We start from the raw sequence: 17,708 nt of genomic DNA, 5'->3' as shown, positions 1-17,708 counted from the left end.
CCCACTGAGGGCTGCTTGTGTCCATGTACCCAGTGAGTCCCTTCTCTGAGGGGAAGTCCTGGTGGGGCTGCAGTGTGGAGAAACTCTTCACTCCCCACGCTTCTGCACGGTTCCCTAAGACTGGAGATAAAAACAGTGGTCATGTCTTCGGCAGTTGGAACCTTTTTGTTGGTTGGTGTGCTGCAAACAGTCAGGACGGGACCTTCTAGGCCAAAGCATTACAGGATAGAAATCCCATTCATTCTGCATTTCCTCAATGCTGCCCTTTTTTTTTTGAGACGGAGTCTCGCTTTGTTGCCCAGGCTGGAGTGCAGTGCCTTAATCTTGGCTCACTACCACCTCCGTCTCCTGGGTTCAGGCAGTTCTCTGCCTCAGCCTCCCAAGTAGCTGGGATTATAGGCACCAGCCACCACGCCTGGCTAATTTTTGTATTTTTAGTAGAGACGGGGTTTCACCATGTTGGCCAGTCTGGTCTTGAACTCCTAACCTCTGGTGATCTGCCCGCCTCAGCCTCCCAAAGTGCTGGGATTATAGGCATAAGCTACCATGCCTAGCATTAATTTTTGTATTTTTAGTAGAGATGGGGTTTTGCCATATTTGTCAGGCTGGTCTTGGCTCACTGCAACCTCCACCTCCTGGATTGAAGCGATTTTTATTTTTAGTAGAGACGGGATTTCGCCATATTTGTCAGACTGGTCTCAAACTCTTGACCTCAGGTGATCGACCACCTTGGCCTCCCAAAGTGGGGAATGCTTTCTTTGTGCCAGGGCATAAGCAGTATTCAAGTCCTACAATTACCTACTAGCCTGGGAAACAGAGTGAGATGCCATCTCAAAAAAAAAAAAAAAAGAAAGCATTCCTACCACCTGGCCAGGACAAACATCATCTTCAGAGTCTGTCCTTACTCCTCCTCCTTTTTACATTTTACCTCTGGGGGTTTGTTTTCATGCCCCTTGGACATGAACATACCAAAGGAGACATGACTCCTGTTTTGGGGGCTCTGCAAAGCTTTCTCCAGGCTCCGAGGCATACAGGCTGATAGCTCCTGCCATCCGGTATGTCACCGCAGGAATCCACACCCAATAAATTCTCACACTGTATTTTTTTTCTTTTTATTATGGAAATTTTTTCAAAAAAAATATAAAAGAGATGACTATAATGAACCTCTATGTAACCATCACCCAGCTTCAACAATTCTCAACTCAGAAGCAGTTATTTGCAATCAAATTATAAGTATTTCAATGTGTATCTAAAATATAAGGGTTCTTTTAAAAAGACGTAAGGAAAATACTAGTTCTACATCTAAAGTTGACAATAAATCCATCAACATTCAGATTCCCAAAGTTGTCTCATAAACAGTATTTTACAGGCTGGGCGTGATGGCTCACGCCTGTAATCCCAGCTCTTTGGAAGGCCAAGATGGGCAGATCACGAGGTCAGGAGATCGAGACCATCCTGGCTAACACGGTGAAACCCCATCTCTACTAAAAATACAAAAAAATTAGCTGGGCGTGGTGGCGGGTGCTTGTAGTCACAGCTATTTGGGAGGCTGAGGCAGGAGAATGGTGTGAACCCAGGAGGCGGAGCTTGCAGCAAGCCGAGATCGCGCCACTGTACTCCAGCCTGGGCGACAGAGCAAGACTCCGTCTCGAGAAAACAAAAACAAAAAAACATGGTATTTTACAGTTTATTTGTTTGAGTCAGGATCCAGACAAGGCCTATACATTGCATTTGGTTGATATGTCTTTTCAGTATATCTATAGGCTCTCTTCTTTTTTTATTTTTTCCCCCAATTTGTTAATAAACCAAATCATTTGTCCTGTAGAGTTTCGCATGTGCTGGCTTTTGCTGGCTGTATTTTTTTTTTTTTTTTTTTGGAAACGGCGTCTCGCTCTGTCTCCCAGGCTGGAGTGCTGTGGCGTGTTCTCAACTCACTGCAACCTCTCCCTCCCAGGTTCAAGCAATTCTCCTGCCTTACCCTCCTGAGTAGTTGAGATTACAGGCACACACCACCATGCCCAGCTAATTTTTGTATTTTTTTAGTAGAGATGGGGTTTCACCATGTTGGCCAGGCTGGTCTTCAACGCCTGATCTAAGTAATCCACCTGCCTTAGCCTCCCAAAGTGCTGGGGTTACAGGCATGAGCCACTGCGCCCCGCCCCTTTTTTTTTTTTTTTGGAAATGGAGTCTCGCTCTATCACCCAGGCTGGAATACAGTGGTGCGATCTTAGCTCACTGCCATCTCCGCGTCCTGGATTCAAGTGATTCTCTTGCCTCAGCATCCCGAAAATTAGCTGCACACTGACCACCATGCCCAGCTAATTTTTGTATTTTTAGTAGAGACGAGGTTTCACCAAGTTGGCCATGCTGGCCTTGAACTCCTAACCTCAAGTGACCTGCCCCTTCGGCCTCCCAAAGTGCTGGGATTACAGGTGTGAGCCACTGTGCCCGGCCTGTAGTTGAACTTTCTATAAATAGAGTTACATAATATGTCCTCCCTTTTGTTTTTAACTATTATAAGCTAATTACATTTATACGTACTTACACTTATAACTTTCTATAGCTAGCTTTATAGTACAAATATAAATTATGTAGGCATCAGAATCTCTTTACATTGACAAAATAGTTTTACAGAACAAATTTATGAAATATTCTTGACAGACAAAAATCACAATACAAATGAAGTAAGATTTATATTGAAGAATTGTACACATGGTAGAAATGAAAGGAGACGTCTGGGCACAGTGGCTCAGGCCTGTAATCCCAGCACTTTGGGAGGCCAAGGTGGGTAGGTCACCTGAGGTCGGGAGTTTGAGACCAGCCTGGCCAATATGGTGAAACCCCGTCTCTACTACAAATACAAAAAATTAGCCAGGCGTGGTGGCACACACCTGTAATCCCAGCTACTTAGGAGGCTGAGGCAGGAGAATCACTTGAACCCAGGAGATGGAGGTTGCAGTGAGCCGAGATCATGCCATGTTCCAGCCTGGGCAACAGAGCGAAACTCTGTCTTAAAAAAAAGAAATGAAAGTAGAATTCCTAGGGCCGGGCGCGGTGGCTCACGCCTGTAATCCCAGCACTTTGGGAGGCCGAGGCGGGCGGATCACAAGGTCAGGAGATCGAGACCACGGTGAAACCCCGTCTCTACTAAAAATACAAAAAATTAGCCGGGCGCGGTGGCGGGCGCCTGTAGTCCCATCTACTCAGGAGGCTGAGGCAGGAGAATGGCATAAACCCAGGAGGCGGAGCTTGCAGTGAGCCGAGATCGTGCCACTGCACTCCAGCCTGGGCGACAGAGCGAGACTCCGTCTCAAAAAAAAAAAAAAAAAAAAAAAGAAAGTAGAATTCCTCCTTTTAATTTTTCAATTCCTCTATAGAAACAAAACATCAGGCCACGCGCGGTGGCTCACGCCTGTAATCCCAGCACTTTGGGAGGCCAAGGCAGGCAGATCACAAGGTCACGAGATCAAGACCGTCCTGGCTAACACGGTGAAACCCTGTCTCTACTAAAAATACAAAAAAATTAGCTGGGCGTGGTGGCAGGGGCCTGTATCCCTAGCTATTTGGGAGGCTGAGGCAGGAGAATGGCATGAACCTGGAAGGCAGAGCTTGCAGTGAGCCAAGATCGCGCCACTGCACTCCAACCTGGGCAACAGAGCAAGACTCCGTCTCAAAAAAAAAAAGAAAAAGAAAAAAAACATCAATAGTATATATATAATGTATTTTTTATTTAGAGACAGGGTCTCACTGTTGCCCAGACTGGCCAACAGTGCAGTAGTGTGATCATAGCTCACTATCATTTCAAACTCCTGGGCTCAGGCAATCCTCCCACCTCAGCCTCCTGAGTAACTAAGACTAAGGCATGCACCACCACACCACCTAATTTTTTTTTTTTTTTTTTTTTGAGACAGAATCTCACTCTGTCAGCCAGGCTAGAGTGCAGCAGCGGGATTTCGGCTCGCTGCAAGCTCCGCCTCCCGGGTTCACACCATTCTCCTGCCTCAGCCTCCCGAGTAGCTGGGACTACAGGTGCCTACCACCACGCCCGGCTAATTTTTTGAATTTTTACTAGAAATGGAGTTTCACTGTGTTAGCCAGGATGGTCTTGATCTCCTGACCTCGTGATTCACCCACCTCAGCCTCTCAAACTCCTAGGATTATAGGCGTGAGCCCGGCCCCCACCACCTAATTTAAAAAAATTTTTTTGGGCCAGACACAGTGGCTCACGCCTGTAATCCCAGCATGTTGGGAGGCTGAGGCAGGCGCACATCATGAAATGAAGAGATTGAGACCGGCCAGGTGTGGTGGAGAATGGCTAGGTCATTGGACGTGCGTATGTTCAGCTTGTGTAGACCCTGCCAAATAGTGTACAAAGTAGTGGAGGCAGGTGAATCATGAGGTCAGGAGATCGAAACCATCCTGGCCAACATAGTGAAACCCCGTCTCTGCTAAAAATACAAAAATTAGCCAGGCGTGCTGGTGGGCGCCAGTAGTCCCATCTACTTGGGAGGCTGAGGCAGGAGAATAGCTTGAACCCAGGAGACTGTGGTTGCAGTTAGCTGAGATCATACCACTGCACTCCACCCTGGGAGACAGAGTAAGACTCCTGAAAAAAAAAAAAGGACTAAATGACTAGATGGCACAGTGACAGACATGTCTCAGGGACTCAGAAGTGGAACCCAGGCCTACGCGGTCACTCACGCTTGTGCCAGCATTTTGGGAGGCCAAGGCGGGTGGATCACTTGAGCTCAACAGTTCAAGAGCAGCCTGGCCAACATGGCGAAACCTTGTCTCTGCTAAAAATACAAAAACTAGGCAAGTGTGGTGGCTCATGTCTGTTGTCTCTGCTACTCGCAAGGCTGAGTCAGGGGAATCACTTGAACCGGGGAAGTGGAGGCTGCAGTGAGCCAAGATTGTATCACCGTACTCTATCCTGAGCGACAGAGCAAGACTCAGTCTCAAAAAAAAAACAGTGGAACCTGGCCAGGTGCAGTGGCTCACACCTGTAATCCCAGCACTTTCAGAGGCAGAGGCAGGAAGATCATTTGAGCCCTGGAGTTTGAGACCAACCCTGGCAACATAGTGAGACCCTGTCTCTACAAAATAAAAAAAAAAATTAGCCAGGCATGTTGTTGTGCACCCGCGGTCCCAGCTAATCAGGAGGCTAAGGCAAGAGGATCACTCCAGCCCAGGAGGTCAAGGCTGCAGTGAGCCATGTTCACACCACGGTACTCCAGTCTAGGTGACAGAGTGAGACCCTGTCTCAAAAAAAAAAAAAAAAAAAATTGGAACCCATTTCCGTTCTTCAGTCTGTGTCCCTGGAGAGATGCAGCTGTTTCTCATTAGTGGAGATCTTGAAATCACAGAAGTTAAGGGAATATAAAAATTTAATGTTTTAGGCCAGGCGCGGTGGCTCACGCCTATAATCCCAGCACTTTGGGAGGCTGAGGCGGGCAGATCAGGAGATCAGAAGATCCATACCATCCTGACTAACACGCTGAAACGCCGTCTCTACTAAAAATACAAAAAAAAATAGCCAGGCTCGGCCGGGCTCGGTGGCTCAAGCCTGTAATCCCAGCACTTTGGGAGGCCGAGACCGGCGGATCACGAGGTCAGGAGATCGAGACCATCCTGGCTAACACGGTGAAACCCCGTCTCTACTAAAAAATACAAAAAACTAGCTGGGCGAGGTGGCGGGCGCCTGTAGTCCCAGCTACTCCGGAGGCTGAGGCAGGAGAATGGCGTAAACCCGGGAGGCGGAGCTTGCAGTGAGCTGAGATCCGGCCACTGCACTCCAGCCTGGGGGACAGAGCGAGACTCCGTCTCAAAAAAAAAAAAAAAAAAAATAGCCAGGCTTGGTGGTGGGCGCCTGTGGTGGCAGGCGCCTGTAGTCCCAGCTACTTGGGAGGCTGAGGCAGGAGAATGGCATGAACCCAGGAGGCGGAGCTTGCAGTGAGCCGAGGTCGCACCACTGCACTCCAGCCTGGGCGACAGAGTGAGACTCAGTCTCAAAAAAGGAAAAAAAATTTATGTTTTGCTTAACATTTCTGGAGGGGGTGGAAACAATTGGAAAACCCTGTTTTTTTCAGGGGCTTCTGTTTCCTTTTGAGCGTTCTGTTCCTGAAGGAAAGAATTCTTTGAATGTTTGTGTTGTGGAATTGAACCATGTGCCAGTCTGGCTTAGGGGTTGGTACTGTTGGGGTTTTCTTCTCCCCAAGCAGCAGTGGCTTATGCAGCCTTGAGGTTCAAGCAGGTCTCTGGCTGTGTGGCGTGGGTCTTCTCTGTCCAGTGGGCTGCTTCAGGAGCGAGCACCTGTCTCTGTGTCTTTCAGAATCTTCCCTGGAGAAGGAGAGGGAGACTCCCAGTCCCATTGACCCCAACTGTGTGGAGGTGGATGTGAACTTCAATCCAGACCCCGCTGACCTGGTGCTCTCCAGTGTGCCAGGCGGGGAGCTCTTCAACCCTCGGAAGCACAAGTTTGCTGAGGAGGACCTGAAGCCCCAGCCCATGATCAAAAAGGCCAAGAAGGTCTTTGTCCCTGATGAGCAGAAGGTAACCTGTTATTCCTTATAAGTAAAGATGCAACATTGGTTCAAGAGCCTAGGGGCTATGGCTTCTCAAATTTGATTTTATCTGGAGAGCCTTCCCTCCTTGTGACACCATTTGGAAAGACATAAGTTCAGTGTTTAAAGCCATGTCTTGCAGCGGTTTGGTAGAAAGAAAAGGAGTCATGTGGCATTTGGCCCCAGTGTGACTCCCTGTAGTTTCTCTCTCCTTCCCCGGGCCATTGGCTGTGTTGATGTTCCTGCCTCCCTGGCTGTAGCCCAGCCACTGGGCAAGAGCTCACTAGGCCACAGGAACTGGGGTTGAAAAAGTCCTTGCTTTGAAGGACAAAGGATTGCTTGTATGTTGCCATCCCCAGGGATGAGCAAGCTGGTGGTGCTGTTAGGAACTGGTGGAAAGAAGGAATTTTGCAGTTTTCCATCCTTTCCTATGAAAAACTTACAGCAAGGATTTTTCATCCAAATCCTTGGAGTCAGGCAGACCTGGGTTCAAACTCCATGTTGCCATCTGTGGCCTAGCTGTGCCTCAAGTTCCTCATCTGTAAAATGGGAACAACTGAACCTGCCTCCCGGGGAAGTTTCTGAGACTTTAATAATGATGTGATGATCGTGGTAAATATTTAGATGGTACTCACTGTAGGCCAGGCACTGATTTTTGTTTCGTTTGGTTTGGTTTGGTTTTTGAGACAGAGTCTCACTCTGTCACCCAGGCTGGAGTGCAGTGGCGTGATCTCAGCTCACTGCAACTTCCACCTCCCGGGTTCAACTGATTCTTGTGCCTCACCCTCCTGAGTAGCTGAGGTTACAGACACGTACCACCATGCCCAGCTAATTTTTGTATTTTTAGTAGAGATGGGGCTTCATCATATTGACCAGGCTGGTCTTGAACTCCCAACCTCAAGTGATCCACCTGCCTCGGCCTCCCAAAGTGCTGGGATTACAGGAGTGAGCCACCACGCCTAGCCTATTATTTCTCATTGTAAAGATAAGGGACCTGTGATATTGAGGGGTTAAAGTACTTGCAGTTTCACTGCTAGTAATCTTGGAGAGCCAAGATCTCAACTCGGGGAACTAGGCCCTTACCTACAACCAAAATGCCTAAGTGAGGCAAGGGTGTGGATAGTGCAGTGCTTTGTGCTGGAGCAGCAGGTACCAGGCCTCCAGGAGATGGGTCTCCTTCTCTTCACCATGTAACCTACCAAATAACTTTTGTTTCTCATCCTGCCCCCGAGGAAAGGGCAGTCCCCTCGATGTGCCCTGGTTTGTGCTGCTCCCTCCCTGGTATCCCCGCTTTAGTTGTGGCCACACCAGATGAGTTAGGGGGATCCAGGTGGTGGGAGTGGAAAAATCGGGTTCTTTCGTGGGGAAAGACAAGAGACTCACGGAGGGCACTTCCACACAGGATGAAAAGTACTGGACAAGACGCAAGAAGAACAACGTGGCAGCTAAACGGTCGCGGGATGCCCGGCGCCTGAAAGAGAATCAGATCACCATCCGGGCGGCCTTCCTGGAGAAGGAGAACACAGCCCTGCGGACGGAGGTGGCCGAGCTACGCAAGGAAGTGGGCAAGTGCAAGACCATCGTGTCCAAGTATGAGACCAAATACGGGCCCTTGTAACCCGTGCCCCCCGCCCGGGCAGGGCACTGCCTGCACCTCAGACCTCTGCCTGGGGGCTCCCTGAAACCCCTCACACGCGTGGAGACTTATGACTCGTCGTGGGCGCATGGCGGCGCACCTGCTGCAGGAGCGGCCACGTCTCAGCTTCATTATACCACGGCCCGCGCACGTGGCGACGTCCCTGGGGGGCCAGTCTCCTCACTGGTGGGGAACGCAAGAGAATGCATAGACGGGTGACTCGGCCTTAGTTTCTATTCTTGGATGTCCCAGTTGAATCGGAAGGGGACCTCTGGAGTACACACCTCTCTTTCCCAGGCACTCAGGGTCCCTGGACTCTCTCTCAGTCTCCAGTCTGGGCTGCCGAGGGCTATCTCTGCAGAATGAGTTGTGATCATTGTCACCCTATGTCTTCTCAGGTAGCAGGGTGCATTTCCACTCAAGGTGTGTCTGTCACGCACCTCATCCACCCCAGACAGTCTGAGTAATATCTGTTCCCATCTTCCTTGGAGGCAGAAGGACACACCAACTCCTTCGTCAGTGTTGCATGGGTGGCAGGCTGCAGGAGTGAGGTCTCTGCACAGCCTGGGATGGGGCTTGAGGCTGGCGCCTGCAGCAGAAGTGCACCCAGCCTTTCTCAGCTCCTGCACCCCTTTTCCCTTATGGCTCTGAGGCCATTGGCTCTCTGCATTTCATTGGCTGTGGAGGAGAGACTCCCAGGATGACTGCTCTCTGAGCCCTGAGTGCCAGGGCCGAGGGAGGCCTTTTCATTTCCTTTCCAGGCTACTCAGAGGCCACCTTCTGAAGCTTGTTTGTCCCACTACACCAGGCCTCTGGGCCTGCTGTTTCTTTCCACCCAGTGTCCAGTCTTGGACCATAGATTTAAAAGGAAAACCCCTCTTATCTAGGAGGCTTTAACTTCCTGGACCCCAGGATTCACCTTCCTAGTGGTGTTTAGAAAATGCCTCCATAGCCCCCTTCCACCATGGGCACGAGAACTGTGGTGTGTTTCTTGAGAAGCTCCCTTTTTTTCTTGCTCTGCTCACCAGTGTGGCCTGGGCTAGAGTGCACTCTCCCTGGGGGCATCGAGGGCCTCGCAATTCTTGCTTCAGGATCCCTCCCATGCGAGCTGCTTGGAGGGTGTCAGCAGGGCAAGACACCTAGTCTAGAGTCACCAAGGTCACAGTGCCACTTTTACAGGATAGCAGGCTGTTAGGATGTTTACACAGGCCTAGGGTCCCCTCAGTCTTAGTCCCAGGAGACGGGGGCCACTCGTGAGGCTGGCCATGCTGTGGCTTCTCACAGCTGTGGCCTCCCCTGCCTCACAACGACTCCTTTCTCTTGTGTGGCTGGACTTGCCCTTTTGCTGTGCTCAGAAGATTCACCGAGGAAATTCATGGAAGCCTCTGCTCATTTGGGTCACTGGGGCACCCCTGAGATGGGTGTGTTTATTTGCTCAGGGTGGGCAGCCTGTGGTGAAGAGGAGACAAGAGGCGATGGGCATGCTTTGCCCTCCGTAACACTGGCTTTATTTACCGTGGTGGTTCAGAGTCCCGGGCCCCGACTTCTAAAGACTTTTCATAACAGGTGTTAAGACCAAGGCGTGGACCTCACCCCAGGGGAATGCCACGGCCCTTCGGGGACCTCATACCCACCTCTCCGGGGGACTTGACAAGGGGCTCTGAGGCCAAGGGAGGTCACTCCTCTCGCCAGGCCCCTGACTTTTACTTTGTGGTTCTCTAAAAACCATGTACACACTTTCACTCTATTGTAACCACACAGGGCAGGCGCATCCAGCATGTCAGTGTCCTGCCCCGGGCAGCTCTCCCTCCCGGGCACGCTCCCTCTGGCCTGGTGGATCACCAAGAGGGCGGTTCTCATTTTGTTATTAGTGGAAGAGCCTCGAGCTTAAAAGCTCTTCATTTTCTTTGCCGGAAAGTATATGGTTTGTGTTTTTGCAGTTTTATTTTTTTAAGGATGGACACTAAATCTCTGGTGTCTATGTTCCAAGCCCAGTGGCTGGGATGGTGGCTCGATGTCTCTCCTCTTTATCCCGCCCTCTGCCTGTTTGGTGCCCTCCCTTCTTTCCCCCAGGCAGTGGGTATCGGGTTCTTTCCCAAAGTGCTTACTTGGAAAGAGTACGGCTGCTGGACTCTTTTCGAAATGCCCCTCTGAGTCAGGAGCCTGGTGGGGACAAGATGGAGGATGTCCACAGAGGCTGACCTGTGGGGGAAAAGAAGTGCTCAGGTAAGGCTGTCTCCTCTCCTGTCCTAAAAAATCCGTGCTTGCAGGAGAGGGTTGGTGCCTGCTCAGTTTCTCTCGAGGGAATGGGAGTCTCTTGGCTCCCTCCTGGGCCTTCTGCTTCTTGGAGGCCGACCGCTGGACACTGAGGCTCCTGTGCTTGGATCTTTGACATCTGTAAATCACTGGAGGCTAGAGAAGCTGACTTTACCTTGGCTTTCCGTGGGTTCCGATGGGCTTGGAAGTACCATCTAATTCCTAAGCATCCTGTCTAAAGCTTTGTGGCACCCTCAGCGCAACCTCAGAACAGACAAATCATGAATGAGCTGGAACTTTGCAGGAATATTCATATTATAAATGTCTCATGTGATGGAGGAACATGTGCATTTAGAGAGAGGGAGAGTTTTCAAGGTTTACGGCAACTTTGTGGAGGACTTGGGTAACTCTTACCCTTGGTCAAAGGAAGAGGTTTGCCTGTCTGGCTTCTGAGGTTGGAGGGGGCACTTAGCAGTGAACCTTAAGTCTGGGTACATGTAACCCTGCTGAGAGGGGCTGTGCAGGCCGCTCCTGCGGTCCTCTGGCCTGAGGCAGGGCGGCAGGCATGCAAGCCAGTGGGGGAAAACCCCTCTGAAGCTGGGCAGCCCTCTACCTGGGCCCCGGGAGCCGTGCTCCTTGGAACGCAAAGGGTCGAGGAGCATCTGGTTTTCATGGCAAAGCTCTACCCCAGAGCTCCTTTAACATCTGCTAATTAAGTGCAATAAATTTTTCTAGAAAATGGCAAAGATGACTTCCAGGTGGATATTGCTCTCTTACGGTGTTGGGGATGCCAGAACACCACTTGGTTTTATTTTTCTAAGTGCATGTGATGTGATAGAGTGTGTGGGGCTCTGTGTCCTTCCCTGGGAGCTGGCATTCCAGCGGGCCCCTCTCTTCTTTACCTTTGTTGGGGGAAGGAGGCAAGAGAAAAATCCCTTCTTCCCAGCCAGAGAGGGCAGAAGCAGACCGTAGCCCATTGGCCTTATGTGCGTGTGTGCGTGCGAGTGTGTCACTGCTGGTGGGCCGGAGTGATGTGGTGGGAGGGAAGCCGGGAATGTATCCTTTTCAGACAAAATTAAATATTTTGAAATGAGAATGTTGGGACTGTCTTTTCTGTCCTTCCCCGCACCCCCAATCTCGAGTTTCCTCTCTTGACTGTTGGCCTAGGAGCTGTAGAGTCAAGCTGGAAAACTATCTCATTAGAATCCACCCCAGACACCCCTTTCATCATAGTCCAGACACTCTTAGCATCTGACCCCAACCACTCTGCCTCAGTTTCCTCATCTATCAGATGGAAGTGATTCTTGCCCTGCTTATATTGAGGAGGGACAGATACCAGACCAAAAGCAGTTGGAACAGATAAAAGTGCTAAACAACTAGAAGGCAGACAGGGAGCTGCTTATGACAAGTGTTCCCAAATAGAGAATGCGTGATGGCAGCTCTGTAAAGAAAAGAAAGGGCCAGGCGCAGTGGCTCATGCCTGTAATCCCAGCACTTTGGGAGGCCAAGGCGGGCGAACCACAAGGTCAAGAGTTCAAGACCAGCCTGGCCAATATGGTGAAACCCCATCTCTACTAAAAATACAAAAAAATTAGCCAGGCATGGTGGCAGACACCTGTAATCCCAGTTACTCAGGAGGCTGAGGCAGGAGAATCACTTGAACCCGGGATGCAGAGGTTGCAGTGAGCCGAGACCATGCCACTGCACTCCAGCCTGGGCAACAGAGCGAGACTGTCTCAAAAAAAAAGAAAGGCAGGCACGGTAGTTCACACCGGTAATCCAAGCACTTTGGGAGGCCAAGGAAGGCAGATCACTTGAGGTCAGGAGTTTGAGTCCAGCCCGGCCAACATGGTGAATCCCTGTCTCTACTAAAAATATAAAAATTAGCTGGGCATGGTGGTGCAGGCCTGTAATCCCAGCCACTTGGGAGGCAGAAGCTGGAGAATTGCTTGGACCTGGGAGGTGGAGGATGCAATGAGCCGAGACTGCGCCACTGCACTCCAGCCTGGGCGATAGTGTGACACTCTGTCTCAAAAAAAACAAAACAAGAAGACTGAAGAGTTGGATCCTTTTAGTGGGACTCCAAGGGTTTTCCTTTTCTCCTGTTCTTTGGCTATAAAATATTCTTTTTTTCTTTTTTTTTTTTTAAAGACAGAGTCTCTCTGTCACCAGGCTGGAGTGCAGTGGCGCGACCTCGGCTCACTGCACCTCTGCCTCCCAGGTTGAAGCGGTTCTCCACCTCAGCCTCCCAAGTAGTTGGGACTACAGGCGCATGCCATTATGCCTGGCTAATTTTTTTTTATTTTCAGTAGAGACAGGGTTTCACCATGTTGGCCAGGCTGGTCTGGAACTCCTGAGTTCCGGCAATCCACCCACCTCGGCCTCCTAAAGTGCTGGGATTACAGGCCTGAACTACCGTGCGCAGCCTGCAAATATTTCTTAAATGTCTATTTTGTATCACCTCTGCCTCCTGCCCTCACAGTCTGCTAGGGAAGACAAAACAGATGGAAAAACGTGGAGGATGGCGGGCCAAGGTAAAGGGTGTGGCTGACAAGACTGGGGAGCTGGGAGAGAGACTAACCGTACTGGAGAGGTTAGGGAAGGCCTCTCTGGGTGGCATTTAAGAGGAGACCAGGAGAGTGAATGGCTGTGACTTGTCCCCAAGGTTCACATACAAGTTGGGGTAGAGCCAAGAGGCCTGCGGGTAGCTTCTGATCCTGATCACACACCTCACTACCCACTGCAGAAACAGCCCAGCCAGATGGCCAAAGAGGGCACAGAGAAAGCTTGGAGAGGATCCAGGAGGAAGGATCCAGGAGGATGGAACTCTCGACACCTCGGCCTCTTGTCCCTGAGGTTGAGAATAGGGCTCCAAGAAGCCAGGTGAAAAAGCAAAACCTTTGGCCCCAAGGTCAAATTTTTAGGCAAAGGCTTTACCCAAGCGCTTGCTCACCCCATATCCATCCCTGTGGTCCATCTGAGCCTAGCCCTGGGCACAGTTGATTGGTCTAGGGGTGAGCATGTGACCCAATGGGGCCTAAGGATGTCCCTTCTTAGGATTGGTCAACCTGAGCTCTGTTTCTCTCCAGGGATGACCTGTTCTAACCCCATGCGTTTTCTTTTTTTTTTTTTTTTTTTTTTTTTGAGACAGTGTCTTGCTCTGTTACCCAGGCTGGAGTGCAGTGGCACGATCTTGGCTCACTGCCACCTCCACTTTTCCAGTTCAAGCAATTCTCCTCCCTCAGCCTCCCCAGTAGCTAGGATTACAGGTGTGTGCCACCATGCCTGGCTATGTTTTGTATTTTCAGTAGAGCTGGGGTTTCACCAGGTTGGCCAGGGTGGTCTTGAATTTCTGACCTCAAGTGATCCACCTGCCTCGGCCTCCCAAAGTGCTGGGATTACAGGTGTGGGCCACCGCACCTGGCCTCCTCTGTATTTTCTACTCTGCATGCAAATGCGCTCACTCAGAGCGGAGATCTGTGCAGCCATGGCAGGCACAGGGGCATGGGCTTGAAACATGTCAAAGCTGTGAAATCTCTGTATGCATGGCAGAACACTGGCTTTAGACTCCAACGGTCCTAGGATCAAACCCTGCCTCCATCACCAATTTGGGGTATGATCGTAGGCAAGTCACTTCCCTTCTCTGGGCTTCCAGTTTCTCACTTGTAGAATGGAACACCAGCGGCCGGGCAGTGGCTCACACCTGCAATCCTAGCACTTTGGGAGGCCGAGGCAGGTGGATCACGAGGTCAGGAGTTCGAGACCAGCCTGACCAACATGGAGAAACCCTGTCTCTACTAAAAATACAAAATTAGCCAGGCATGGTGACACATGGTGACCCAGCTACTCAGGAGGCAGAGGCAGGAGAATTACTTGAACTCAGGAGGCAGAGGTTGAGGCGAGCCAAGATCGTGCCATTGCACTCCAGCCTGGGCAGCAAGAGCGAAACTCCGTCTCAAAAAAAAAAAAAAAAAAAAAGGCCGGGCGCGGTGGCTCAAGCCTGTAATCCCAGCACTTTGGGAGGCCGAGACGGGCGGATCACGAGGTCAGGAGATCGAGACCATCCTGGCTAACACGGTGAAACCCCGTCTCTACTAAAAATACAAAAAACTAGCCGGGCGAGGTGGCGGGCGCCTGTAGTCCCAGCTACTCGGGAGACTGAGGCAGGAGAATGGCATAAACCTGGGAGGCGGAGCTTGCAGTGAGCTGAGATCCGGCCACTGTACTCCAACCTGGGCGGCAGAGCGAGACTCCGTCTCAAAAAAAAAAAACAAAAAACAAACAAACAAACAAAAAAAAAACACCAGCTTCATAAGACAGTTGTCCCACGAAGATATCTGGAGCAGGGCGAACACTCACCACTCGGCAGCTGCCATTATGGCGATAGGAAGGTACAGACCTACACAGAGACCATCACCTCCAGTCCCAGCAGCTGCTGCCTATCGGGGCATGTCTACCAGCTGGTGTGGGGTGCAGCCAGGGTTAGACCAGCTCTGTGGCCTTGGACAGCTTATCCATTTCCCTGAGCTGTTTCTCTCTCTGTCCAATGAGGATGCGCTACACAGGTCACATGTGCGTGCGTGACAGCACATCTCAACCCTTTTCCTTCCCCCCACCCCAGCTCCCTCGAGGACAAATTCCAAAGCTGGACATATGCCCCTTCCTTGACTGCACCCTATTCCCAGACAGCCCTTCACACACTGCCCCGTGACTATGCCAGGCTGGCCCAGCTGGCGGCTCCTGACGTCAGCAGCTAATCCGGGCAAGCTGCCAGCCAGAGATAGGGGTGAGCAGCAAAGGAAATCAGAAACAGACTTTAAGATGGGTGCCCCAGCCCCCCAGCCAGCCCTCCGGGAGCTCTCAGCAGCCTCTCACTTCAGCAAATCCTCCCAACCATGCGTCCTGATGCCCAGTCCCCTCAGGATTAAGTAAGAGCTGAGCAGGAGGCTTTTATTTTAAGCTGAGGCTCTGTCATCAGGGCACACAGCAAGCCACTGCCTAGCTGTCCCGCAGGTTTCTCCAAACAGAGCAGAGGGCGTCCACTCAGGTTTGGATTCCAGGCTGACTCCAGGAAGTCCAGACTGCAGGGAGGTAGAGGGGATGGCACAAGGGTCAAGGATCAGAGGTAAAGGGGACAGGACAAGGGCCTCAGTCTGTTGCCTCCAGCTGGCCCTCCCTCTTAAGGCACAAGGCCAGGTGCACCATTCCTCACTGTTCTTACGTCTTCCCAGCGTACAGCACACAGGACGGTGCTATGGGGAGACGGAATGTCTCCCCAGAATATATGTGTTGGAAACTTAATCCCCAATGCAATAGTGTTGGGAGGTGGGGCTTAATGGAAGGTGTTTAGGTCATAAGGCCTCCACCCTCACGAATGGATATAAAAGAGCTTGAGGTGGCCAGGTGCGGGGGCTCATGCCTGTAATCCCAGCACTTTGGGAGGCTAAGGCGGGGGGGATCACCTGAGGTTGGGAGTTCGAGACTAGCCTGACCAACATGGAGAAAGCCCGTCTCTACTAAGAAGATAAAAATTAGCTGGACATGGTGGTGCACGTCTGTAACCCCAGCTACTTGGGAGACTGAGGCAGGAGAATCGCTTGGGAGCTACTTGGGAGGCTGAGGCAGAGGTTGTGGTGAGCCAAGATCAGGCCATTGTACTTTAGCCTGGCCGAGAAGATTGAACCTCCATCTTTAAAAAAAAAGAGCTTGAAGCTGCAAATTCAAGCTCTCGCTCCCTCTCACCATGGGATGCCTTCTGCCACCTTATGACACAGCAAGAGAGCCCTCACCAGATGCAGCCCTCGATCTTGGGCTTCCCAGCTTCCTGAGTTATAAGAAATAAATCTCTTTTCTTACAAATTGTCCAGTCTCAAGTATTCTGTCACACCAGCACAAAATGGGGCTGGGCGCAGTGGCTCATGCCTGTAATCCCAGCACTTTGGGAGGCTAAGGCAGGCAGATCATCTGAGGTCAGGAGTTCGAGACCAGCCTTGCCAACATGGTGAAACCCTGTCCCTACAAAAATACAAAAATTAGCTGGGCGTGGTGGCGGGCACCTGTAATCCCAGCTACTGGGGAGTCTGAGACTGAAGAATCATTGGATCCCAGGAGGCGGAAGTTGCAATGAGCCGAGATCACGCCACTGCACTCCAGCCTGGGTGACAAGAGCAAAACTCTATCTCAAAAAAAAAAAAAAAAAAAATTATTTCCTGTAGAGACAGGGTCTTACTATATTGCCCAGGCTGGCCTCAAACTCTTGGCCTCAAGTGATCCTCTTACCTTGGCCTCCCAAAGTGCTGAGATTACAGAGGTGAGCCACCGAGCCTTGCCTTTCTTCCTCTCTACCCTTGGCACTCAAGTCTAGTTCTTCAACCCATTTGCTCCTCCTGGGTCTCCCCAACTCCTTCCTGTCTCAGAGCCATTGCACTTGCTGTTCCTTCTGCCTGGAGTGCATGCCCCCACATCTCCTCAGCCTCGCTGGGTTCTCAGTACCTGGCCTGCCCATGCACAGCACGCAGTGGCTAGTCCCCAAATATATCTGACCCGGCTGTGGAGAGGATGACAACACGAGTCGGGTGTGGCAGGGGTGCTGTATCACCACCAGGTGGCGCTGCAGACACGCCCTGGGCGGTGACCTCGGGTCCAGCCTCCAGATCTGTCCTCTCAGCAAAGCCTCCAGGGCCCTCCGTGCCAGGCAGTGCTGTGGGCACCAGCTGACTCGGCCACCGCCCCTCCTGCCCTCCAATGGCCACTGGTGTACGTGGTCCAAGGGCGTGCACAGAAGCCTGGGAGGAAGGGAGGGCTGGCTGCCGCCCAGAGCCTGTGCTTCTAGGCTCTTTCTGGGGAGGGAGGTGATGTCCAGGGAGTTGGGTGGGGACGGTAGCTTGGCCAGAGCCAGTAATCTGGGATGAGGGTTTCTGCAGAGGCATCGGACTTGGAGTCTATCTGCTGCCTGAATTTGTATCCCACCACCCCCAGTCCTCCATATGGCCTTTGACAAGCCTGGCTCTGAGCCTCAGTTTCCCCATCTGTCAAAAAGAGAGAATAGACTGAGCACAGTGGCACTTTCGGAGGCCAAGGTGAGCGGATCACCTGAGCTCAGGAATTCGAGACCATCCTGGCCAATATGGTGAAACCTCATCTCTACTAAAAATGCAAAAAAATTAGGGCCAGGCGTGGTGGTTCATGCCTGTAATCCCAGCACTTTGGGAGGCTGAGGCAGGTGGATCACAAGGTTAGGAGTTCAAGACTAG

The 17,708-nt window shown here is 51.3% G+C and overlaps 1 protein-coding gene, 1 long non-coding RNA gene and 1 other non-coding gene across 6 annotated transcripts in view; 2 read left to right on the top strand and 1 right to left on the bottom strand.

The window, feature by feature from the left end:
• The window catches only part of TEF (TEF transcription factor, PAR bZIP family member), a 29,611-nt gene extending 18,060 nt beyond the window's left edge, over positions 1-11,551 (top strand). Inside the window, exons 3-4 of one of the 2 annotated variants that reach the window (XM_077948459.1) lie at positions 6,332-6,552; positions 7,966-11,551. In XM_077948459.1, the coding sequence (XP_077804585.1) occupies positions 6,332-6,552; positions 7,966-8,181 (437 nt within the window). In that variant the 3' untranslated portion in view covers positions 8,182-11,551. 2 annotated transcript variants of the gene reach the window in all.
• LOC144331665 (uncharacterized) lies at positions 1,097-5,250 on the top strand. The gene is made up of 2 exons (XR_013399008.1): positions 1,097-1,435; positions 4,291-5,250. It is a non-coding gene; the product is annotated as an uncharacterized LOC144331665 (long non-coding RNA).
• LOC144331635 (uncharacterized) overlaps positions 1,674-17,708 on the bottom strand; it is a 25,658-nt gene continuing 9,623 nt past the window's right edge. The window contains exons 3-5 of one of the 3 annotated variants that reach the window (XR_013398967.1): positions 10,308-10,401; positions 7,393-9,648; positions 1,674-2,022 (exon numbers count right to left, since the gene is read on the bottom strand). This is a non-coding gene — a transcript (uncharacterized LOC144331635). Of the gene's footprint in view, positions 2,074-7,392; positions 9,649-10,245; positions 10,402-17,708 lie in introns of those variants that run through there. The other 2 variants (XR_013398968.1, XR_013398969.1) reach the window with 2 other exon arrangements.

Source organism: Macaca mulatta, chromosome 10 (genome assembly GCF_049350105.2).
Source record: "Macaca mulatta isolate MMU2019108-1 chromosome 10, T2T-MMU8v2.0, whole genome shotgun sequence".
NCBI classification, from domain to species: domain Eukaryota; kingdom Metazoa; phylum Chordata; class Mammalia; order Primates; family Cercopithecidae; genus Macaca; species Macaca mulatta.
The sequence above is the reverse complement of the archived record's forward strand: the minus strand, read 5'-3'. Positions and strand labels throughout refer to the sequence as shown.